Source organism: Cryptomeria japonica, chromosome 5 (assembly GCF_030272615.1).
Source record: "Cryptomeria japonica chromosome 5, Sugi_1.0, whole genome shotgun sequence".
Taxonomy (NCBI): Eukaryota; Viridiplantae; Streptophyta; class Pinopsida; order Cupressales; family Cupressaceae; genus Cryptomeria; species Cryptomeria japonica.
Window position 1 is genome coordinate 115,428,720 of NC_081409.1, and position 25,657 is coordinate 115,454,376.

The 25,657-nt window shown below is 33.7% G+C and overlaps 1 protein-coding gene across 2 annotated transcripts; it reads left to right on the plus strand.

Moving 5' to 3' along the window:
- The first annotated feature begins 3,419 nt into the window (after nt 1-3,419).
- Nucleotides 3,420-19,978, plus strand: LOC131067018 (probable 6-phosphogluconolactonase 4, chloroplastic). Of its 2 annotated transcripts, none has more exons than XM_058001958.2 (3): nt 3,420-3,954; nt 18,728-18,863; nt 19,273-19,978. In XM_058001958.2, the coding sequence occupies exons 1-3, from the start codon at nt 3,542-3,544 to the stop codon at nt 19,744-19,746; spliced, it is 1,023 nt and encodes a 340-aa protein (XP_057857941.1). In that variant the 5' UTR covers nt 3,420-3,541; the 3' UTR covers nt 19,747-19,978. The 2 variants fall into 2 exon arrangements, with proteins under 2 accessions (XP_057857941.1, XP_057857933.1); XM_058001950.2 differs by lacking the exon at nt 3,420-3,954 and adding an exon at nt 9,062-9,577.
- Nucleotides 19,979-25,657: the final 5,679 nt, after the last annotated feature.

Consider the following 25,657-nt stretch of genomic DNA (forward strand, 5'->3'; position numbering starts at 1 on the left):
TATGAATAAAAAAATTTAACCGCAAAAAATAAAATAATAGAATTTAAGATGCATAACAATTAAATTACAGTCCAAAAAGTGCAAATCTATACAAAAGAACAAACTATAAAAGAAAGTATTTGAAAAGTGAGATTTTTTGGTTTAAAATGTTACTTTGCACCAAAATGTAGAGCATTATATATGAAAATTCATTTCTTCTCATTTTTAGATGGAACCATGACATCCATTTCACACTGGAGGCTTCTAATTTTTCTTTTCTCTTCAAAACCACTTAGAAAATAAATAAAAATACAAAATAAGAAATACCACAACTAACATAGTTGGTTAGTGGGTTAACATGTTTACATTGAGTCCACTAAAATCACATAAGAGTGAATGATATCAAATGATGAAGGAATGATACTATTTAGAGAAATTTTGAGGAAAAAACAATGAGAGATGATGCCACGATCAAGGACTTAAGTTAATTGAACTGTTAAATGAAAAACTACCATTTCAAATCAATGAGAATATAATAATTTAAGGACTTAACTGAATTGTTAAATGAAAAACTACCATTTCAAATTAATGAGAATATAATATTGAATTATTCAATTCAATTGATGGATAATTGTGAGGATTAAGTTTCTATTTCAAGACTAAGTTGATTAATGGATGAATATTGAGATTCTAAATAGAGACTAAGTTAGTTGATCAAAGAAGGAGTTGACTTAAGAGACAAAAATGAAAATTTTAATTGAAAATGAATAATTAGATTTCATTTAATTAAATAATAAAATATTATTAATATTATTATTTTTTATTATTTTTTGCCCGATACACATTACTGAACTGGAGCTATGAACCAATAAGGCCACAATTGGGAGATCTCATCCTCGACATGAACACATAACAACCTAGGCCTGCAAGCATGGTAGCTTAGTAAAGACACAAAACCTGCAACTACACCAACCCAACGAGGGCCTGACATAGGTAAGATCGCCTATGACCAAGCCCACGAGCACGATAGCCTAGTAGGGGCAATGAGGCCACAAGTACACCATCCTAGTAGGGGTCTGACACATACACGATTGCCTATGAAATCACTGGCATGAACATCTTAGTGGTTCACAACCCACACACACATTGGATTAGTGAAGGCACAAGCATTTGATCACACTAGGCCAATCGAGGTTTTAACCTTGGTGGCAATATCAACAATGCCACAACTTAACCATCACACTAGGGGTGAATTCCAATAATAAAATATTATTTAATTAAGTAGATAGATAAAATTAGAAACTAAAAAATAGTAAATTAAATGACAATTAGTGCTATGATGACTAATGAATGAGGTTTAATTAATTAATGATTAATGATGGTAATAAAGTGATGAGTGATAATGATGATAATCAAGGATAGACTATTATGTTGAAATAATGATTTAGGGTTAGATGACTAAGTGAACAATTTTAGCGTCTACAATATTATTATAAAAAATCTCATCTATAGTTATTAATACGAACTTATATGTGTTCTCAATGTTATAAACTCTCAAGTTCATATTATTCAAGGCTATAACATGAAAACAATTATGTTGAAATATCTTTACGATGTAAAAAGATTAGTAGAATGTTTTTTTATCTTTACAATCTACTGATATATTTTTTACAATCAAAGTTATACATGTGAGCTTGAGTCATGACATTTAGCAAGTTCAAATTACCAATGTCCCCTCTACCAAATCCAATATCATTAAGGTCCACCAACATAAGCAAATAATGTTAAAAATGTGAAGCAAAATATGCTCCAAAGGAAATTATTCAAGAAATAATATAAGCATGCCTTAAATATTTTTTTAAATATCATTCGATTTCTACATGAGAATTGAGCATGTCAAAGTAGTAATCTTTTGGAAATAATATAGAACAATAACTTCAAATAAATATCACCAAATAATATTGCTGACAATAGAAAAATCAATATATCTCATGATCTTAGTATACTATAGTCTACATTTTAATTTAAATAAAAAATAAAATAATTTTTTTCTCCAAAAGTCTATTGTAAAAAACTAAAAAAGAAAGACAAAATCATTTGACAAATGTCCATGCATTTTTCTATGGCCTCTATGTGAGATGAATGCCAAAAGAAAGATAAAGCCATTTGACAAATGTCCATGTGTTGTTCCAAGGCTTCTATGTGTGATGAATTTCCACCATGTTTCCCCCATGAACCTAAATGCCAACCAACTGCACAAATATGTGCCCTATCTATAACAAACAATAAAAAACCTTTACCACTATCCAATTGGAAATTCAGACTTTACCTTTTTTATTACATGAAATGCATTAAAAAACAAAATGTCATATAACCAATTTTATTTTACTCCATACAAAATAGTTAAGACAAAACAAAATATATTACAAAGTGAAAAGCTAAATTGAAAGTATTAATAAACTTCTAACATTTGAAAAAACATTCCTACATCTTTAAATTTATATTTATAATAGGATTGACTAAATGATTAATTCATCAAGCTATTTGAGGAAGCAAAGATCAATAAGACGATTAACTTCTTGGTCAAGATCCATAGTAGAAAATCCAACATTGAACAAAATTTGTACATAACTTAAAATATGATTCTCAATCCTTTAAATTGCTTGATCTCAAGAACATAATGAAAATCTTTAATTTCCTTTAACACTAGTTAGTTAACCTAAAATATGGAAAGGGATCTTATTCCTTCCTTACAACCAAGTTATTTGAGGAAGCAAAGATCAACACAATGACTAGCTTCTTGGTCACGATCCATAGTAGAAAATCCAACATTGGAAAAAAGCTTGTACATAACTTAAAATATGATTCTCAATCCTTTAAATTGCTTGATCTCGAGAACATTGTTAAAATCTTTAAAATCTTGTACAACCTTGAGTTGGCGTAGTGGTGTAGAACTTGTGTTCTTGAAAGAGAGGGCACAAGTTCAAATCCCACTAGGGGGTAAGGTATGTGCGCCTCGTTTGTAGTGTAGTTAGGTGCCTCGCTGACATCATGAACTATAAAAGATCCTTTCCTTTCCTTTTTTCACACTACTTAATTAACCAAAAAAAAGAGAAAAGGATCTTATTCCTTCCTTACAACCAAGCTATTTGAGGAAGCAAAGATCAACATGACAACTAACTTCTTGATCAAGATCCATAGTAAAAAATCTAACATTGAAAAAAATTTGTACATAAAATATGATTCTCAATCCTTTAAATTACTGATCTCTAAATCATCTTTAAAATCTTTAATTTCCTTTCACAATACTTAGTTAACTTTATTCCTTCCTTACAACCACCATCAAAGAAATAATATTCCCTAGGAACCATTGTTAGACTTGTAACCCCAAATTAGTGAGCTGATAAAAGCCCTTACATTTGGTCCGGGGAAAACGAAGTTCTTAGCTCCCCACTTGCAAAAGGGCCTCAATCTCCCTCCCATACGACCACCCTCTGGCAAGCTTCGTAAGGCTTCAGTCAAAATCTCACAGTCCACCATATTTTGAGGGTGTTTGCCGCAAATGGAGTCCTTAAGCCTCTGTAATGCCCGAGGGGGTCTCTCAAATTCCCCTTCCCTTAACGTGGGTCAGTCCCATATGACCATACGGCACCTGTCACACTGTGGTGCGAACACCTCGCCCACCTCAAAATTGTTTAAGCATTGGAACGCCTACCCACCAAGTCATACCAGTGTGGGCATTCCTCGCTTGTTGAAACACACAGTGAAAAAGGGGAAAGATAAGATATCTGTGAGCATGGGGGATTCTGTTGCTGTGTCTCATAAGGACAAGGGAGATTTGAATGTCTTTCCTAATGGAGATGAGCTAGCAGTAAGCGTTGCAGATTATGTTGCTGGATTGTCCCAGGCAATAATCGCCGAGAGAGGCGCTTTTACTGTGGTCTTGTCTGGGGGAACCCTCATGGATGAAATCAGGTAAGTTTCTGCATAATTTGAATTATATATATACATATATATATTTCTTGGTCTGCTCCCATTGTATGCTAAAGATATCCAGTGAATTGGATTCAGTATTTGTTGTAATTTTAATACTTGGTCATGTCTCCCTGCAAGCTCCTTCCTTCAGATACCAGTAGTTTTAGCCCAGGAGAAAGGAGAAAGCTAGACATCAATTTGGTCTATTGTTCATTCCAAATGAAAAAAAAAAAATACCAATATTTTCCCAATAATTTGGGTGTCCAATCTTGTAAGATAAACATTATATTAAATGTAATAAATGATTGAACACAAGAGACTTGTTGCGTCTCCAAGCACTCGCTTGGAAAAGCTCAAAGGTCACTCATTATCCCACTTCATAAGTCATTAATTAGCCCATTATCTAAGCATCTACTTTTGTGGAGAAAACTTGATATTTGGTAATTGTGATGCAACCTACCTTTACTCCTCTTAGTGAAATCTATCACCCTTTATGAATGTATTATAAATAGAATAAATATTATGAAGTATTTTCTCAATACATCTTATGTGCCTTATGACACTTTTCTAAGGATGACAAAATCATTTCATAAGATTTACAAGGTGCAAGACACCTTAATCTTAACAATGATGGTGAAAGATGTTTGGATGTAGTTGGATTAACAATGTGATGAGATAGACTTAACCTTTTTTATGTGTCAACGTTTAATATCCTTTGCTATTAGTCCTTAGAGAAAACCCCTAAAGGTATTTGTATAGGATGATATTTTAGATTAGGATGGAGTGGAATGTAATAGTTTAGAGGTTGAGGGATTGCAATAGGACGTGGAGGTGATAAGGCTTTGTTGGATTGGTATTGGGGATGAGGATTTGGTATATGGATGGGAGATAGGGATTTGAGATATAATTTGGTGTTGAGGAAGGCTTTGGATGAAAGATTGGTTTCCCTTGTCAAGATTATGATGAGGATGAACATTGAATATGCATTGAGGATTATGGGTATAGCTCGTGTTAGTTAGCTCTTGATATTTAGGACTAATGGATTGGTGATTAAAGCTTGCAGGTTGTTGGCAAGGTGATTGTTGATGTGTATGTGGAAATGTAGGGGGTGAAAGAAAATATGTTATAGGTTATTATGATGAAGTGTAAGACAAAATCACGATTAGGAGAGAAAGTGATGGTTGGATTCTAAACCCTAGTGAGAGTCAAAGACAAATGATCAAAGATTATTTTGGCTTTTTTGTATTTCAAATTGTTTTAGTTTTTTAATTTTTCAAAGCTTACACTAAAAATAAGATTAAAGATTAAACACTCCTATATCTCAAAGGATGAGGTCCCCATTGGCTTCAAGGGGGGAGGTTCTAATACAACATGACAAGCACAAAAGACAAAAGACACAAAAATACTCTTAGAATTATTTAGGTGAGAGTGACTCCTTGTGTGGGCCCATAGTTAATATTGTCTACATGTGAATGGATAGCTAGGGACAATCATTAACATGTGAAATCCCTTACTAGAGATGGCGAAAGACTTTAAATTGGTTAGCTCTATCTTATCATATGGAAGCACATTATGACTAACTTTAGGAGGTGATCCGCTTCCCTTGCACCATGCTAAAAGGTGGCAAAAGTGTCTTAGACTAGGCTAGACATGCACTCTAAGTGAACCCTCAATATGCCATAAGGGTACATAAGGCCCAATCTATCAATAAATTGGAAGTACAAAAATATTAAATAGCTAGGAGAAGAGGGTAACCCACCTTTCATCTTGACTTCCCCAAGATATAAAGTTCTTGGGAGCTTAGCTCGAATAACAAAGTTACAACTTTTAAGAGGCATGTCTTTTGATTCACCCCTTGCTCTTTATGTTTTGCTAGACATTAGAGTTGAGGTTATTCTCTGGGGTAATGAAATCCCTAGTTAGGCCTCTTAAAAAGAAAAAAAAGAAGGAAAAAGTGGTGTTTCTTATTCTCAAGATCACACATATGTGTAAGAGAAGAGCATACACACATTTTTAATTTAATCCCTCGTAGTAATGATTTTAGAAAGGCACAACACAAATAAGAAATAAAGAAAAATAAAATGTCTATAAACTTGTCTTCTTAATGTCATCCTACAAAACTAATTCATTAGAAGTTTTATGTTTTTTGTTATTGGGCTTGCGAAAAGGATGTTTGTACGTTGTACTCTTTGACAATGAGAAGAAGCTACATTCAATGATTAATGAAAAAATATACAAGATAATATATAAAATTAAAAAATTAACTAGACAATTAGACTCTTGACAAAATTCAAATAATTGTTTTAACCAAAAATAAAGTTAGTATATGAGAGTTATGCTAGTTTGAAGATTTAAAAGGAATCACTTACTTTGAGAGAGTTTATCTATTTTTTGGTGTGCGATCTAGATAAATTACCTAATCCACAACATCCATCTTAGAAAGTTATATTTTCAATGCGTATAAAAAATGATTAGAGTAGCAAAAGTTATTAATGTTTTACTGTATATTGATATTGTTAAAAATTACAAAAGCGAAGGCAAGGAGTTTGGCCAAGTGATTAAACCTCTATGAATAAAAAATTTAACCACAAAAAAAATATTATTAGAATTTAAGAAAAAAAAATTTATTAGAATTTAAGATGTAAAACAATTAAAGTAAAGTCCAAAAAGTGCAAATCTATACAAATGTATAGATTATAAAAGAAAGTATTCAAAAGGTGAGTTTTTTTTGTTTAAAATATTATTTTCTACAAAAATATAGAGCATTATATATGAAAATTCATTTCTTGTTCCATTTAGATGGAACCATGGCATCCATTTCACACTAGGAGGCTTTTAATTTTTTCATCTTCAAAACCACCTAGAAATTATAAAAATGCAAAACAAGAAACACCACAAATAACATAATTGGTTAGTGGGTTAGCATGATCAAGTTGAGTCCATCAAAGTTGCATAAGAGTGAATGATATGAAATGATGAAGGAATAATGTTATTTATAGAATTTTTGAGAAAAAATCAACTAAGAAATGAGGCCACAATCAAAGACTTTAAGTTAATTGAACTGTTAAATGGAAAATTACCATTTCAAATTAATGAGAATATAAAAATGAATTATTCAATCTAATTGATTAAAAATTGTGAGGAATAAGTTTCTATTTAAAGATTAAGTTGATTGATGGATAAAAATTGAGATTCTAAATAGAGATTAAGTTAGTCGATCAAAGATGGAGTTGACTGAAGAGACAAAAATAAAAATTTTAATTGAAAATGAACAATTAGATTTCATTCAATTAAATTATAAAATATTATTTTTTAATTTTATTTTTTGATTGCTACACGTTTTTGAACTGAAGCTAGCTATGAATTAAAAATAGTAAATTAAATGATAATTAGTGCTATGATGACTAATGAATGAGGTTTAATTAATTGATGATTAATGATGAGAATAAAGTGATGAGTGATAATGATGATAATAAGGATCAACTATTAAGTTGAAACAATGATTTAGGGTTAGACAACTAAGTGAATAATTTTAGTGTCTACAATATTATTATAAAAAATCTCATTTCTAGTTAACAATAAAAACTTATTTGTGTTCTCAATGTTATAAGGTCAAGTTCATATTATTCAAGGCTATAACAAGAAAACAATTATGCTTGGAACATTTTTGTGATGTAAAGAGATTAGTAGAGTGTTTTTTATCTTTAAAAAATAAATAGCCTCTCAATTTTGTATTACTATTGGATACATAAAACTCATGATTAACAAGTAAACAAAAAAAAATTAGAGGACTTGTTCTCTCACCACACCAATAATCTATCATCATATTTTTTACAATCAAAGTTATACATGTGAGCTCGAGCCATGACATTTATCAAATTCAAGTTGCCAATGTACCATCCACCAAATACAATACCATTAAACGTCCACCTACACAAGCAAATCATGTTTAAAATGAGCAAGATATACCCCAAAGGAAATTATACAAGAAATAATATAAACATACCTTTATTTTTTATTTGATATCTACATGGAAATTGAGCATGTCAAATTAGTAATCATTTGGAAATAATATAGAACAATAATCACAAATAAATATCACCAAATATAAATACTATTGTTGACAATAGCAAAATTAACATATCCCATTATCTTAGCATATTATGAGACTGCATTTCAATCTAAAACAAAAACAAAATTGAAATCTTTCTATGAAAGCTTATAATAAAAAACTAGAAATGAAAGACAAAGTCATTTGAAAAACATTCATGCATTGTTCTAAGGCCTCTATGTGAGATGAATGACCACCACATATCCCCCATGAACTTAAATACCAATCAACTGCTGCAACATACAATAATAAACCTTAGGAGGCCAATTTAATATTTCCTTCACCCTCTTCCTCATTAGGCAACATTTTTTTCATATTTTCTACAAATATAAAATAGTCTTCCTAGCACCATCCAAATAGAAATTTAGACTTTTCTTTTTTTTATTACATGAAATGCATTAAAAAACTAAATGTCATATAACCAATTTTATTTTACTCCATATACAATGGCTAAGACAAAAAGTATTACATACAAAATAAAAAGATAAATTGAAAGGGACTAATAAACTATGACATTTGAAAAAATATTCCTACATCTTTAAATTATATTTTTAATAAGATTGATTAAAAGATTAATTCATTAGGAAAACAATTTGAAAGTTGACAACCTTCACAAACTATCTAAGAAAGCAAAGATCAACAAGATGACTAGCTTCTTGATCAAGATTCATATTAAAATCCAACATTAAAAAGAACTTCTACAGAACTTAAATTGTAACTCTCGAATTTGTATATAACTTAAATTATAACTCTCTATCTTTTAAACTACTTGATCTTTTAAACTACTTGATCTATCATTAAAATCTTTAACATTTCATTTCACACTACTTAATTAACCTAAAAATTTGGAAGCAATCTTATTCCTTCCTTACAACCACCATCAAACAAATAATATTCCCTACGAATCATGGTTAGACTTAACATGTAACCCCAAATTGCTGAGCTCATAAAAGCCGTAACATTTGGTCCGGGGAAAACAAAGTTCTTAGCTCTCCACTTGCAAAAGGGCCTTAATCTCCCTTCCATACGACCACCCCCTGGCAAGCTTCGTAAAGTAGTCAAAATCTCCCAGTCCATATTTTCAGGGTGTTTGCCGCAAATGGAGTCCTTACGCCTCTGTAATACCCGAGTGGGTCTCTCATATTCCCCTTCACTTCACGTGGGTCAGTCCCATATGACCATACGACACCTGTCAGACTCTGGTGCAAACACCTCGCCCACCTCAAAATTGTTTAAGCATTGGAACGCCTACTCACCAAGTCATACCAGTGCGGGCATTACTCGCTTGTTGAAACACACGGTTAAAAAGGGAAAAAATAAGATATCTGTAAGCATGGGGGATTCTGTCGCTGTGTCTCATAAGGACAAAGGAGATTTGAATGTCTTTCCTAATGGAGATGAGCTAGCAGCCAGCCTTGCAGATTATGTTGCTGGAATGTCCCAGGCAATAACTACACAGAGAGGGGCTTTTACTGTGGTCTTGTCTGGGGGATCCCTCATCAATGCACTCAGGTAAGTTTCTGCATAATGTGAATTATATATATCAAATTTATTATATTTCTTGGTCTCGTCTCATTGTATACAGTATTTGATGTAATTTTTATACTTTGTCATGCCTCCCTGAATTTGAACTTTAGCTCCTTCCCGTAGATATCAGTAGTTTTTAAGCCTAGTAGAAAGCCAGACACCAATTTGGTCTATTGCTTATACAGAATTTAGTAATTTCCTGGTATCCCAGTGGGATTTTTTTTTCGTTCTCTGTAGCTAGATCTGACCTAGCGATATAATTAGTATGTTCAAGTAACAGTTTTAAAATGCCTTTTTGGCGTTTAATTAAGTAATTTATTACATATGCAATGCAATTTGAAATTTCAGATTTGATTACTTGATCATTAGTTGGATTCATTCAGGTGAATAACCATTAACATATAAACCTTGATTATATGCATATATATCTCCGTTGTACATATTCTACAAGACCTACACTAAAGGAATGGTCAAATGACCATTTTCAAGGAAACATTTCATAGTCTTTTCTGGGTTTTATAATTAAGATATTGATTACAAATGAGAGTGCGGTATCAAGTCACAATCTTGAATGTTATGGATTCATAGATATGAGAAACCATCGATATTTTGGTTTGATTCTCGACAATTGTACTCTCTTGAATTTGTTGCTGTTAATTGAGATCATTTAGGCCAAACCCAGATCTGTTTAATGTCTTTAGTAGTCTCCCTGTTCTTTTGTTTGTTAACTAATAGGTGAGATAATGAGCCTCTTTGATGCGAGGGTAAGCTTCTTTGAGCACGTTTCTAAGATTTGCAACATGGGTCTTGAGTGTACCCCATCCGCTAGACTTACAGATTGGATTATTGAGGTTTTGAAATTTTGTTTGCGCTCGTACTTGCCCTCGTTACCACATGATCAAAATCCCTTGTACATCTTCCTGTAGCCTGTATTTTCCCCCTCAATAAAAGAAGGCATTATAGTAACGTGTAAAGCACCCATATTGAACAATATGATCATTATGATAAATTTTTTCAGCCCCTGGATTGTGACCAGTCTCTGGTTGATTAAAATAAAGGGTTACAGGAAGTAAAAGGAAAGCAGAGGAAGCTTAAGGAATCAGGAGTGATGGAGAATGAAAAGACTGCTGATAAGATGGGAAAACCCCCTTGTTTTGTTGGTAGGCGGTCCCAAACAAAGGGGAATGAAAATAAATGAAAGAGTTAAGTTTTCATATAATGCGTTTTGCAAGCCCCAGCTAGGAAGGGAGTTGTGAAAATGCTTCTCAACTCCTGGGGTTCCGTTGAATTGTCTTTTTTCTGCAAGAGTTAAAACTCACAGGTTGTAAACTAGATTGAACGCCAATTTTCATCTGACCAAAAGCTGTCCATGTTACACCAATCATGGCCACGGTACATGTGGTGCTGTTCTTCTATTGAGTAAATAATAAATACAGAAAGATAAAGTTTTGAGAGTTGGTTCTTTGACTTGTAACAGAGTTACTTGGGCTATTGTCAAAATTAGTGATACAGAAATAGAACTCCTCCAATTCATGATTTCGATTCTCACATTGAAAGACAGGAACTTTGGAACTGTTGTGGAAAAAGATGTTAAGTTAGAACGATTGGTATTTTCATGGAAAGAAAATGAATTACATGTCTGGTGTAAGCTTAACAGTTGAGAGAAAATTGAATATTATTGATTCCTCATGGAGAAAGATAAAGGATGGTAAAAGTTTAGTAATACAAATGGAAGAGAGAGAATTCACTCAAGGTTTGACAGATTTCTTCTGAATGAAGAATTTCTTTTGATAAAAGAAACTACTGAACCCAATTGTGTGACTGTTCTTCCCTATAATCCTTCAAATTACCCCTTGATTGAAATTTTCTTTCAATCGAGATCCTTTGGGAGGATTGATGGGGTCTCTATAACATGAATGTATTTCATTTGCACAATAATTATTGTTTGGTTGGTCTCAAAATTTTGTGCAAGCTTGGCAGGCTTGTTCCATTCATAATTGAAATTCATGAGGTTGTATAGTAAAATTAAGGCAGTCATAAGGGAACTATAACATGAATGTATTTCATTTGCACAATAATTATTGTTTGGTTGGTCTCAAAATTTTGTGCAAGCTTGGCAGGCTTGTTCCATTCATAATTGAAATTCATGAGGTTGTATAGTAAAATTAAGGCAGTCATAAGGGAAAAGTTCAGGCAGTTACTGGAAAAGTTGATCAGAGGTGAGGAAAAGTTTCAGGACACCGAGAAGTGAATGGTCTTAAGAGTTGTTGAGACATGGACCAGCTAGGACTCGAACCTAGGACCTTCCATACACTGCTGGAGTGCTCTACCACTGAGCTACTGGCCCCTCTTGGACCAGTCCATTGCCGGTTCGGGTGTGGCTTATTTCCAACACCAACACCCCCCCTTAAGCCATACCTCTCGTGTGCTTGGGGCTTCTAGCCTGGACCTGGCTCTGATATCATGTTGAGACATGGACCAGCTAGGACTCGAACCTAGGACCTTCCATACGCTGCTGGAGTGCTCTACCACTGAGCTACTGGCCCCTCTTGGACCATTCCATCGTCGGTCCGGGTGTGGCTTATTTCCAACACCAACAAGAGGAAGTAATGAAGTTAAAAACAGAGATCGAGCATTTTCAGAAGTATCAAATCCAGGTTCTTAGACTGGGGTTTGAACTAACTTGATTGTATTGAAGGGGATAAAGGCTCTAGATATTCTTTCAAATGTCTTGAATCTCAGGAGGTTCGCAAAACAATTGAAGCTATATCAGATCAACGAAAAGTCGTTATGGATGTGGGAAAATTAAAATGTCCTTTTTAGATTTGTATTGGAATCTATTTGAGTCTAATGGGTCTAGTGAATAGAGGGATAAAAATAGAGCTATGTGAAAAAGTAGGCTAGAGCTATCTGTGCAAAAGTAGTTCCTAAAAAGTTGTCAGTATCAGAATTTGTACATCCATTTAAATAGATGAGGTTAGGAGTGCTATTTTCTCCGCAAAGAATGAAAACTAACCTTGTTTAGATTGCTTTCCTGTTGAATTTTATAACTCTAAAATTGATTTGGTAGTTTCTGATTTGAGTTCTATGATGAATCTTTGAGAGTTGGAATGTTAGGGTCGGATATTAACGGTGGGGGTACAAAGCTCATTCTAAAGGATGGAGCTAGACTTTTGATTGAAAATTGGAGACAACCCACAACACTGTTGAATTTGTGGAGGTTTTGATTGAGGTGCTAGTGACAGTGAACTACTTGTCCAGCTTGATCAATGGGAGAGAATCATTAATGAAGTGCTCATAGGATGTTAGAGAACTTCCCCACCCAATCAACCTGTAGGGAGAAGGAAGAGGAAACCCTTGATGAAGGAGAGGGAGGAGTTGGATCACGAGCTTGTCTTGCTTCACAATTGTATTGGTATTCGCCACCACGAGGGAGGTGCTCCTATACTTTACCTTGATATTGAAGTTGATGAGTGCCTTGCTACTAATCTGGAACTTCAGGTTGAATTGGGTTTTGAAGGAATCTTAATATTATTGCAGATGCTACTGTTTTTTGGGGGGGAGGGTATGTCGTGGGCTAAAGCAACTAGAAAGCAGGTATATACGGCTTTGATGGACTTTGAGAAAGTATATCAAGATTGAATGGCATTCTGTAGAATTAATGCTGACTAAAGTTGGTCTTGGGGAAATATTTGTTCAAATGGTCACTATAGATATTGCATATGTGTAAAGAATGGATGACTCTAACGAGTCTGTTTTCTTACAGATATCAATAAGACAAGGAAGCAGTCTTGCGCCCGCCTTATTTGTCATTATTGCTGAAGCCATTCATTGGTTGCTTGAGGGTTCCCAATTTGATCCTCCTATTAGGGGGATTAAACTGTCCAATGAGGAGCTACTCCTACACATACAATTTTCTGATGATGCAATCGTCGTTTCTGTTTAGAAGCGCGGAACATCAAAGCCTTGTTAGACAAACTTGATGTTATTTTTTCTGCCTCTGGGTCCATAATAGGTCAAAATCACTTGTTAGGTTGGTTCTCTTGTCAGGTAATTAGGTATTCCTTTCTACTTGGAACCTTCATAGAGAGATGTGGGATCAGATTATGGGTAAGGTAAAAATGAAACTGGGAAAGCAGCATGGTCATTTGTTGTGCTTAGCTGGTCATTTTCAATTTTGTTATAAGGTTCTGTCATATTGTCAATTGTATTATGTATCATGTTGGTCATTTAATTGATTATATAAATTTATAAAATAGTCAAGAGACTTCCATGTTCTGACAGGCAGGGGAAAAAGCTCTGTAACTGGGAGATGCATCTCCACCACCCCCCTGAGACGCGTCTTGTATTCTTTTCATGCACCCAGAGACTTTGATTTGGACTGGAGATCTCACGTCTCCCGCCGTCTTCCCGTCTCCCGCCAAGTTTCTAGCCATCTCCAGTACGTCTTCTCTAGGAAAAAGCAAGTTAAGGGGTTAAAAACAAAACAAAAACATTTTTTTCCATCATTTATCCACTGTTGGAAGCATTGAAGCTGCCCTAGAAGAGTGAAACGCTCCCAAAAGACCACAAAAGTTGCCCAATGTCGGGTTTGCAAATCATGGCAATCATTTGTTTACATCTGTTTTCAAAATTTCAAACCCTACAAGCATGGCATTCAATGAGACCAGTTCACATGCATTGTGAATGCTTCCACATTTTGCATACATGTCATGTCAAAGTTTCATGTCATGATATTTTTTGGAAATTATTAAATTATATTTAAAAATTGGCGTCTCCAAGTACCCGCCTCCTATTTCTGAAAATTAGCCGTACTGGTACCAGTACCAGTCTCCAAAGTCTCCAAGTACCCCCGTCTCCTGGTGACCTTGGGAAAAAGAAATGGCATGGTGTCTCATAGAATATTTGTAGTCTCTTAAAGAATAATGGATGTTTAGGGTAAGAAAATCTACAGTTGCAATGAGTTGGTTTAGATGTCAAGTGGATATTGAAACCACAAAAAGTTATGAATCCTAGAAAGCTATATTAAGACGTTTACAATACTCATAATACTTGGTCCAAGAGAAATCCAAGTGGAAGGCACCGAGCATGATGGACCTTATGATAGTTTCCTTTCCAGCTGAAATACCTGGTTCTTTGATTTTTATGTCTATCTGGAAAGAATGGGAACATTTCTAAGATCATATTGTTAACCTGTATTTTTTGCATGGACAGAATCTGTCAAGATCTAGGTTTATTTGGTGGAACATTTGGTATAAACTGAAAAGATTCTCCTTGACTAGAGGATACTTTGCTTTAGCATGGTATAAGAAATAACTTAAGTCCTTTGATGATCTAGTTAATGATAAGAGTTGTATGTCTTAGCCTCAAGTAAAACAAAGGTTCATTGTATCTGATAAAGGAAAGATAACCTATACAATGATGATCAAGGCTCTGAAGTCAATCGTTTTGGTTTGCCTTTAGATGGGATGAAGATATCTGGGTAGAACTCAAATAGAATGATATTTTTCCCTTCTTCAAGACAAAATTATAAATTTAAACTTCTAAAAAGTTATACGCTATAATCTCCAGGGCTGTGAAAATTATAAAGAATTTGCATAAAAAATGGTCTATTGGCTACACTGAAAACATTGGCCTTATTGATTCAATATTCACTGGTCCCCTTGTCTGGAATCTAAGAAGGTTTGTTTCAGGTGGCAATTACTTTGGTATGAATTACCTGTAGGATCTCTTCTGAAGAAACTTGGCATGGAATCTGAAAATTAATCTTTGTGAGGGCTGTTGAAACCGTTAAGTGTCTGTTCTTTGATCGTCCATATGCCATATATGATTGGAAAATTAACTCAAATGGCTAACAAATATTTCTTAAAAACCCATTTTGTGGAAACATATCCTGTATGGGTCTATTGGGCATATGTTGTAATGTCCCTTTTTGGGATTTACCTGAATTTAGTCCTTAAATACTACTTCCAACTTAAGATATGAATCATATTAATATTTGGTCCAAGGCATATTCCTTACAGTTAACCATATAAGGAATTCATTGGAAATGCTTGTAAACAACAATCGCAAGGATGGTCATCCTTGAATTGCGAGAGCATGGAAAGATTTCTGGTCCATTCCATCCCTCAGTCCACCTTGGAGGCTGGTTGTCCTCCTTGACCAAGCCCAGGAGTATGGAATGGACCTGGTCCATTCCACCTCCTGGCCCATGAGCATGGCAAAATTCCTGGTCCATCCATCTCAGGGTGGCGTATTTCCTATTTGCAAGACATTTCTATAAATTCAAAATAGATCGCTAAAGGAATTTGTTTTATTAATTGCTATATATATATAGTTCTTAATTTATATTCTAATATTATTCTTCAATTTGATTTTTGAATATTATTCTTTGCTGCAATTAATTTCTATTTCAGATAGATGTCTTATTTCTCAATTCTCACTTGAATTCTCCCCTTTTATATCTTTGATTGTGAGTGAATGTTACATCTGTTCACTAACACTTGTCTATCTTGGGCACATGATGGGGAATGGTGAAGTCAAGACCAATCCTTCAAGATTGAGGCCATTGTGAATCTGTGAAAGCTCATATCTTTTCAAAGACCTAGTTTTGTTGCGACTCTTCAATACATGCGTGAGTTTGCCTCATTTGTTTGAACCTTCAATGATAGATGATTTGGTTCCAAGTGGGCAAGAGGAGTTGGAGTTTGACTTAATTTTGAAAAGAAGGTGAGAAGAACAAGGAGAGGAGTCCATGAAACTTGGTTAGTGGGACTGAAAGGGCAATTAAATGTGTCCCCAGGATGATGTGTGGAAATTCTCACATTTGTTGAGTGCATGAGCTTTTGTTGACTAGAAACCTCCTTAGTGGGGAGGTATGATCTAAAAGTGAGGTCAAAGTTGTTGGACTGTGGGGTCAAAATTTCCACTTTCAGTCAAAAAGATGCCTAGAGGCCTTGCAGATGTGAGCTTGGTGGGTTTCATTGTCAGAGAGTCTATAATTTTGTTTGAGCCATGTTTTGGGATGATCCAGAACATTTTAGGGATGCCTTGAAACATGGGTGCAAGTGTCTAAACTTAGCAGAAAACCAATAATGACAAAGTCATTGATTTCTGCTAGTGGCGAAATTGTTTCAAATATGGTGATTGCGAATTTGCTACTTGGCAAAAGTGGAAATTTTACCTTGATTGCAATGCTTTAAAATCACCTCTTGACTGAAGCAACAAATTCATCACTGTGTAGATAAAGTAGCCAGTACAAAGTGTTACAGACATTTGAATTTAATATTTGATGTTTGATTTTTCATTCGGTTCCTTGTCAGTACATTGGAAAGGTATAACTATATATCCATTGTAAACAATGTTTTGAGGGTTGACTCCTATTGGAAACCTTAATTCTATGTTCGTTTTTGCTGTTGTAAATGCACAAGCTGGAGTGATTAAGGTGCAGATGCATTTTGTAGGTATTTGAAGAGTTGGTGATAACCTTTATTAGGGCTCCATTTAGCCCTAGAGGCTTTGTACACATTTGTTTTAGACTATGGATGATGGAATGAGGAGTAAACTGCTCACTCTTGCTGGAATTTTCTCCTTTTAGGGTTTCCCTAGGGTAATTGTGTTGTCTTAGCCTGTGTGTATGTCTCCCTTGCATGATTTACTTCTATTTTAGGCATCTTCTTGTGTTTGCAATTAATATGAACAAAGTAGACTGTATTAGCATCCTCTAGAAGTGGAAAATATGATGTTTGTGAAGGTGCCTGCAGGGTTGATAAGATAGAAACTGTAGTTTGTAAATGCTAGGAGATTATCTTTAACACTCTACAAATCAGTATATTTTAATCCAATACAAAAAAGAACAGAATCTACGTAAGCAGGCAATTTCCAAGAAATTATAATATCATATATAGCCTGTCTTATCAACTAATTGGTTGGATATATAGACATTTCTGTGGTATATGTTGGGTCAGGTTATGTGCTGCCTTTATTGTGGCATGCAATTTTGATTTGACCATTTTCTTAAAATTTAAAAATTGAACTACAGTCAAAAATTGAATGTACCCCATGCATGTTACTCCACATCTTTCCCACATGACTTCTAAAATAAGATGACTGGCCTCATTGTGGTGAGGCAGATTGGACCCTGGTCATGCTTTTACCAGTTCTCCCCTTTCTCTTCATGGCTCAACCCCTTGGATGTTACATATCTTGTTTGTGCATTGGTTTGCTTTTGGTGTTTTTAAGCTTTGAATTGCATCTCTGTAACAGGTCTTATCATATATTTTTTCTTTATAGAGTTTTAGTCCATTGATTCAACAGGATTGTTGTCTTTCCTCCATTACTTCACTAAAATTTAACTGAGTATTGTTAAATGTCAACATATGCTCTCTTTAGTTTTGGTTCACAACATCTGTTCAAAATATTTTTCACACATGAATATTCAGACTGGTTGCTTTGGTTACATAAATACATTACAATAATATTCATCTGCAAATTGATTTTTAGCAAGTTTACTAATTTTGTGAGATCTTTTAAGACTAGAAAAGAACATGTTTCATATGATTGCCTTTTGTTTGGCACAACCTCTGCAAGTCTTGGTTCTGTTCTTTCAAATTTTTAATTTATGTCTGCAAGGTTTGGGGAAAGTTTACGTGGTTAATGTTGACCAATTTGTTATTTATAAAATAAAAATATAAAAAAAATCAATAATATTTGCTGATTGAGAATGAAAATTCAACAAGACTTCTATCAAGCATTTTTTCTTTTTAATATTTATTCGAGAGAATTTGCCAACTTTCCGTTTAAAGCATAATATATCTCAAGTAAAGTAGAAAATGCTTATGGATTTTCACCACATTAACAAACAAGAAGATAAAAGAAAATATAATTCAATATTGAAAAGTATAGGTCACGATTTTTCACCTTATATAATTTTATAGTTCCGGGTACTTTTTTAACCAATGTTTTTGCACAAAGTACCTCTTTTTAAGTAACACACTAAATGCCGTTATATGCAATACTTTCATAAAGTTTAGTGGCAGATTTTCATTAATTTAATTTGCATGTTTTTCTCTTCATTTTTTTTGGAATTTTGACCCTTAATACGTTCTTTTCTGTTAACATTTGAACTAAGGACAGGAAGTTGACTGAACCTCCATATCTCGATAGCATTGATTGGGGTCGATGGCATGTGTTTTGGGTAGATGAGAGAGTGGTAAAAATAGATCATCCAGATAGCAATTACAAGTTAGCGTATGATAACTTCCTTGCAAAGGTACACTATCTTCCAGATTTTTTTATGAAAGAAAATTACTATATGAATGTTTTTTTGAACAATCTAAAATACATGTTATCATGACATGTTTTTATTGTTCATGGGCTTGAGTGGCAACACAAGATATGCAAGCTGAACTGGGGGCCTGTATGAAGTGTATTTGTTGAGTAACCTTTGTACCTAATTAACCATGTATTCAGAGATAATGCAAGCACTAATATTATAATGGGCCTTTGTTATCACTAATGATTCTACATTCCATATTTGTTCCTTCCTATTGTACACTGTATTCTCCTATAGCAGTTCTTTAAGGTATAATTTGGCATCTTGTTTTAATGCTAATATCATATGTACAAATTTTTACATGCTTTAATTAACTTATTAACTTCTTATTTGCCACCGATTTCAGGTGCCAATTGTTCCAGGTCATGTTTATGCCATTAATGACTCCCTTTCTCCAGAGGCTGCAGCAGAAGATTATGAAACTGGTTTGAGGCAACTTGTGAAGACGGGGGTCATAGATGTTTCAAAAGATAGTGGCTTACCCAAATTTGACCTTATGCTTTTGGGAATAGGTCCCGATGGTCACATTGCATCCCTATTCCCTGGTCATCCTCTTCTTAATGAAAAGGAGAAATGGGTCACTTCCATAATTGACTCTCCAAAACCACCTCCAGAGAGAATAACCTTCACTTTGCCTGTAATTAACTCGGCTGCAAATGTTGCAGTGGTTGTGACTGGAGCTGGTAAAGCAGATCCACTTAAGAGAGTGTTTGATGATGAGCAGCATGGTGAGTTGTTACCAGTTCAGATGCTGTCTCCCAAGGATAAAAAACCAACATGGTTCACTGATAAAGAGGCAGCCGCAAAGATTGTCAACTGAATATTTTCAAGTTCAGAATCTAGTTGATTCTGAATATTGTGGTCCATGAATTTTCTTCCACTCAAGCTTGTACCCTGTTAAGATGGAAGGAACAGGTGTTTATAAATAAGGAGAGACCATTAGGTAGGTGTTATAGTAGGTGTTATAGAAACAACTTAAATGAGTGACTTTCAAAGCTTTGTTTGGATGTAGTCTCCGATCGGTTTGAATGGAAAGTTATGTTACTTGAGAATTTGCAATGCTTGGATTCTTATAAATGAGAGTGTTTAACGTTTAGTTCATAGGAAAATACTGACTACTGGAACAAAATGCAAGCAGCTTGTTTATGGGTTAGTTCGATGGGGCTAAATATTAATAATGATTTGCAACAGAGCCACTTATTCAAAGATAACAATCAGGATTTTGCCGAAGTTAGAATTTGTACTTGTTTATTCTGCTTTCTTTGCAAGCCACAGCTGTGTTGCATTTATGATTCATGTATAGAGTCATTAAGAAAAAAATCTGTATGTGAGTTTTGTTTAAATGAATTCCACCTCCTTTTGAGCTTCATGGATTTCAATTTGTCCTTTACATGCCATGGAGACGTGTTTTAACTTATACTAGCTCACTTCAAACAGACTCTGTTGGTCTAGGTGGTTTAGGTATGAAATCTTCTTACTTTTCTAACTTTAATACTGTCGTATGTGTACACAATAATTGGTTGAATTGGATTAAATACGAAAATCTTCCTTTTGATGTCCAAACTTGTTCAATATCCAAGGCTGATTAAATTTTCCCTGAACACAGAAAATTAATAGCTTATTCCTAATTTTGGTGGTATAATAAGTCTTTGAATGCACATCTATAGTAGGAATCGATTCTGCTAGCTTAATTAAACTTAAAATTTCACCGAATAAGAAAATTAATAGCTTCTTGGTAATTTTGTTGGTTTCATAGATCCAAGATTAGTTTAGGAAGTATTTCTACATATCCAACTTGATCACCTCGAATTCTTGGTGTCGGGTAGAGGATTTGTTTTAGATTAGTTTAGGAAGTATTTCTACATAGCCAACTTGATCACCTCGAATTCTTGGTGTCGGGTAGAGGATTTGTTTTAATCTTTATTTGAGTGAGTTTGTGCAGAAAGGTTTGATCTTATTGCAAGAAAAAAGGGTAAATACATCCATGCTCCCGAGGAATAATAATCATATAATTAAAGATGCATTCTTCATATGGTAATTTCTTCTCCTTGTTCAATTTCTCTTATATATCTTTTTCTTTCCGTAGTCATGATTCTTCATATACTGAAACCCTGCATAGTAGGAATTGGAGGATGGAAATTCACAAATTTTCAAGAGCGACTTCACATGGAAATCATCATTATGTTAAGTTGATTGATCTTTTATTAAACATTATTAAATTTCAAAGTTAATTATATTTGTAGTTTATCAATGAATTTGATTGTTATCTTTAAAATAGATATTTACTTGCGCAAATTTGATTAATTATTGAGAATACCATTTGGAAAAAGTATAATTTCTATTAGATAATATTACTATATAAAAACTACAAATTAAATCTGATTTGATAATTTCAAATAGGACATTACAAATGATATCAAAGGTAGAACTTGCTATCTTAGTCTTCTTTCATATGCAATTAATTAATATAGAGCCAGTAGATATTATCAAAGAGAGCTTGTTTCATTTAAATACCAATATGGTAAATAGTGAGGCAAAACTTCTATGAGGAAATTTTTTATAGACATGTTTTAAAAAAAGATTGATACAATGATAGATATGTTGGGTCATGGGTCAAAGGGTGAAATGCTTTGAATGAAGCAAAATGATATGAATGCTTCTAAAAATTAGAGAAAACAAATTCATGTGAGGAAGTCACAAAGCCCAATATTTTCATCATATAAACATATTATAAAAATCCTTCCGCCAAAATTCCAAAGGCCGTGTTTTTACAAATTTCATGAGTATAAAGGGTGTAAATAGAGTAAACTCGAATTTTGTGAACCCTCTTCTTAAAATATCACATAATGCATAGTCTAAGATAATTGTTATTGGCATAAGCTCTATGCCAATGACTACAACTAGGTCTCCTTTCATCAAGTCTATGCACTCCACAAGGTTAGGCTCTAGTAAGAGGTTGGAGTATTGCTACTAGAAATAGCATCATCATGATGTTTTAATTTCAAATAATTAATTTGAAGTTCAAATTGCAATGTGCTCCCTCTACAACTGTATATTCAAATTTTTACAATTTGTGTGTTGGTAAGTCTCAAACAGTGGATGGGGATCATTGCTTATCCAAATGGAAACCCTAGTTGTCCAGTTCTATATCAACATTTTCTAATTTTTACAATTTGTGTGTTGGTAAGTCTCAAACAGTGGATGGGGATCATTGCTTATCCAAATGGAAACCCTAGTTGTCCAATTCTATATCAACATTTTCTGGGGGTAGGTTTTACACCATGGCTAATCATTATAATATCATATCTTAGCAATTTATTGGTCCTCTAAATGTAGCGAGACCTAATTAGAAATGGAAGTCAAAATCAAGAAACCAAATGGAAAAATTAGTCCTAGAATAATAGTTACATCCATTATTAATACTAGTCTTTCCAAAGTTAGCACATTATGTTCTCCAACATCAAATCGTGTGAAGATTGAAGACACAATTGTCAAATCGTATGAAAAGTTAAAAGAGATGAATATTCAAGGGTTGTCATGTCAAACTATCTTCAAGGTCCTAAAATTGAGCATATAGGTCTTAGTTTTGGATTGAGGATCCCAAGAATTACGAATTTCCAAGATTGATTTGGGATATCGATATCTTAAAAAAGATTCAGTCACGTGAAGAAGAAATTATAAGATTATCCTTGTTTATAATTGCTCGAAGGCAAACAATCTTGGTTAGGGTGGGCTATAATGTCCCCTTTTTTAAATGAAATACTAATAAAACATTAAAATATTAAATATTAAATACAAAATATAAAATATAATAAAGAAGTTTGATTTTATCAAAAGTAAGGGGCATGTGAAGAACCATGATTATTGAAAAAAAAATGTTTAAGAGAAACCAAAGAAGATTCAATCACCATACAAAGAATATATATTTTATCATCTAATTATTACTTAAGAATATATATTTTATTATCCAATTATTATTTTTCTGGAGCATGGAATTGTGGTTCATATAAGCTGGGGAGAAAACCCTTCATGGCAGATATTGAAGGAGGAAAACCCACAATTTTTTAAAGTGAATTCTACATGATCATCTTATGATGGCCATTGAAAGCACTACCACTAACTTGAAAATGGATGAGGTGGTGACATCACTATTTTTTTAAGACGTGAAGAAAGACTTTTGAATTTGCTAAGGAGGTTGTATTTATGATATATGGAAAGAAAAAGACAAGAAAGACAAATCTAGATCTAAATCTTTTGGTAATTTTAAGGCAAAATGTAGAACTATAGCAAGATTGACCATTGCAAAAATGACTAGGAGAAAGAAAAGTGATTTTGGTGATGAGTTGGAGAAGTCTTTTTAAGTTGATGGTGATGCCTTTGTCGTAGCCTTCACTAAACATGCATCACAAGATGCATGACTAAATGATTTTAGTGCTTCTTTTCACATGACCTCATATCAAGGTTGGTTTACAAAATATGAAAAATATGATGGTGAAAAGGCACACTTTGGAGATGATTTTCATCTCAAGTGTAACAACCCTCTAGGTTGTACCAAACTTTCATACTATCATTATTAATTAAGCCAAAAAATTTATACACTTTTTTTTTAATACTCATTCTTATATCCATATGGGATAGGCATTAATTTGTTCATAAGGGACGTGTTATTCTATCCATTCAGGATGGACATTCATATGTCTATATAAGACATGTAATTTTTTATCCATCCGAGATAAATATTTGTTTGCTCATACAGGGCAAGTATTTTGCTTTATTTAGAGACTTTGACTCATCAAAACAATATGTTTTTTGAGTCTTCTTGAGAGATTTCTTCGTTATTGGAAAAAATTGAGGTCACCTTCTACCAAGACTTACAAAATTAGATTTTCACCGCACCTCAAAATTTGGCCTAAAGCCTTGAGAATGTGAAAGAAACTCTTCCAAGTGTATATTGAATTTTATTTTTATCTTTATATTTAATTAAGTTTTTTACATGTTAACGCACGTTGGCTTATCAAAACTTAGAAAACTTACCAACCCATTTTTAAAAACCTGCATATCGAGAACCTCCTTTATTTACCTAAATTGTCTACATACTCATATCCACGAGGGCAAAGTATAATTTATATGTAGTTATATTTTTTATCTAAATTTTGTTGTGAATTGTAAAGTTGGTGTATGCAATCATCTAGAGCCCTTTTTCCTCAAATAGTTCCTCTTTGATTGCTACCCACTATGGGAATCATTGATTTATTAAGCTCTTTGTCATTTAAACAAGCATTTATTTATTGTTTTTATCCTTAGATACATACTTCTAATTAAGTAAAAATTTCTTTTAGCATCTTGTGGTGACAATTAACTTATTATAAACTCTTGTTAGTTTATTTATCCACGGAATATTTCTTGTTCACTTGAATTTAAATAATATAATAAATGGATGATGCCATAGGCACTATTGTTGTAGCTATGTTAAGCTATACATGTAGTATTTATATCACGATGACTTGACTCATAAATACGAACCAAGTGCATTGTTTTGGATTAAGGCAAAAACAGGTTTTGAAAGGACCACAAAACCCTTTACAAGAGGATTCTAAAAGATTTAGAATCAAGAAGAAATTCACCAAAATAGTTGTCGAAATATAGAAGCATGGACAACAGACAACCAAAGCCATTGGGTTTTATAAAAAAAGGCTCCCACAACCCACACAACAACCTGAGACCAAAAAGAAACCAGAGAAAACTCCAGCCTAAACTCTTAGAACCAAAAAGCATCAAGATTTACACTTTACATTACTCTTATGAGAACGTATAGTCCTATCAAAAGAGGGCTTCGACTGTTTTGCTTTCTTACCCTTAACCGTAATCCATCCCTCTTCCACCAACGCAATTTACCCTGCCAAACCGCAGGATCACAACCAGCCTGAGAATGGAAGCTAGTAGAGTGACCATCCACCAAAAGAACACAAAATCAAGCGAAGCAATGACACTGCATCTACCAGGGTTGGCCTTCAAGACATCATCACAGGGAGAAGCTGCCCAAGGAACAATCCGCACACTGGGCACAATAGGCAAACTAACACCAACGACCCCACCATTTGGAGCCAAAGCAACCAAGGAAGACGCCAACCCATCATTTGAAGCCTCAACATTTGGAGAGGACACCTGCAAAACCTTCAACTTGGGAGTCAGAATTCTTCACAGCTGTATAATATTATTTAGATGCATTGTTAGTACCAAATCCTACAAATGATTTTGTTTTTTATAAAAAAAATGGATAATTTTTATACTTGTTTAAAATGTTTTAAAAAGATTCAAAAAAATATTTAACAATGATTGACATAATTACTTGATTTGCATACATTGGTTTTCACAAATCTATAAAAGAGTGTATACCAAAGCCTCAACCTCTCGTCAAGATATTGAGAAGTTCAATGGAAATGGTTATGAGATGTGAAAGTTGAAGATGGAAGACTTCCTTGAAGAGAGCAATTAGTGGTCGTAGATTTCACAAGACACAAAGCTATCTAATATGGATGAATATAGGAAGAAGTTGGACAAGGCACATTGAACCATTTGGTTGTGTCTTGCAAATTCTATCCTTTTGAACTTCTCTATAAAAGACACCACATACAAGTTGTGGAAGAGGATGGGAAAAATCTACCAAATCAAAAGTTTGTCTAACAATTTATATCTCAAAAGATTTTTATATTCATTAAAGATGAAGGATG

What these genes read in the sequence shown, in the direction of transcription:
- LOC131067018 (XM_058001958.2), top strand. Translation starts at nt 3,542, where the DNA reads ATGGAGTCCTTAAGCCTCTGTAATGCCCGAGGGGGTCTCTCAAATTCC. An exon ending in ACCCTCATGGATGAAATCAG is followed by an intron (nt 3,955 to 18,727) that starts GTAAGTTTCTGC and finishes AACTAAGGACAG; the next exon opens with GAAGTTGACTGAACCTCCAT. An exon ending in ATGATAACTTCCTTGCAAAG is followed by an intron (nt 18,864 to 19,272) that starts GTACACTATCTT and finishes CACCGATTTCAG; the next exon opens with GTGCCAATTGTTCCAGGTCA.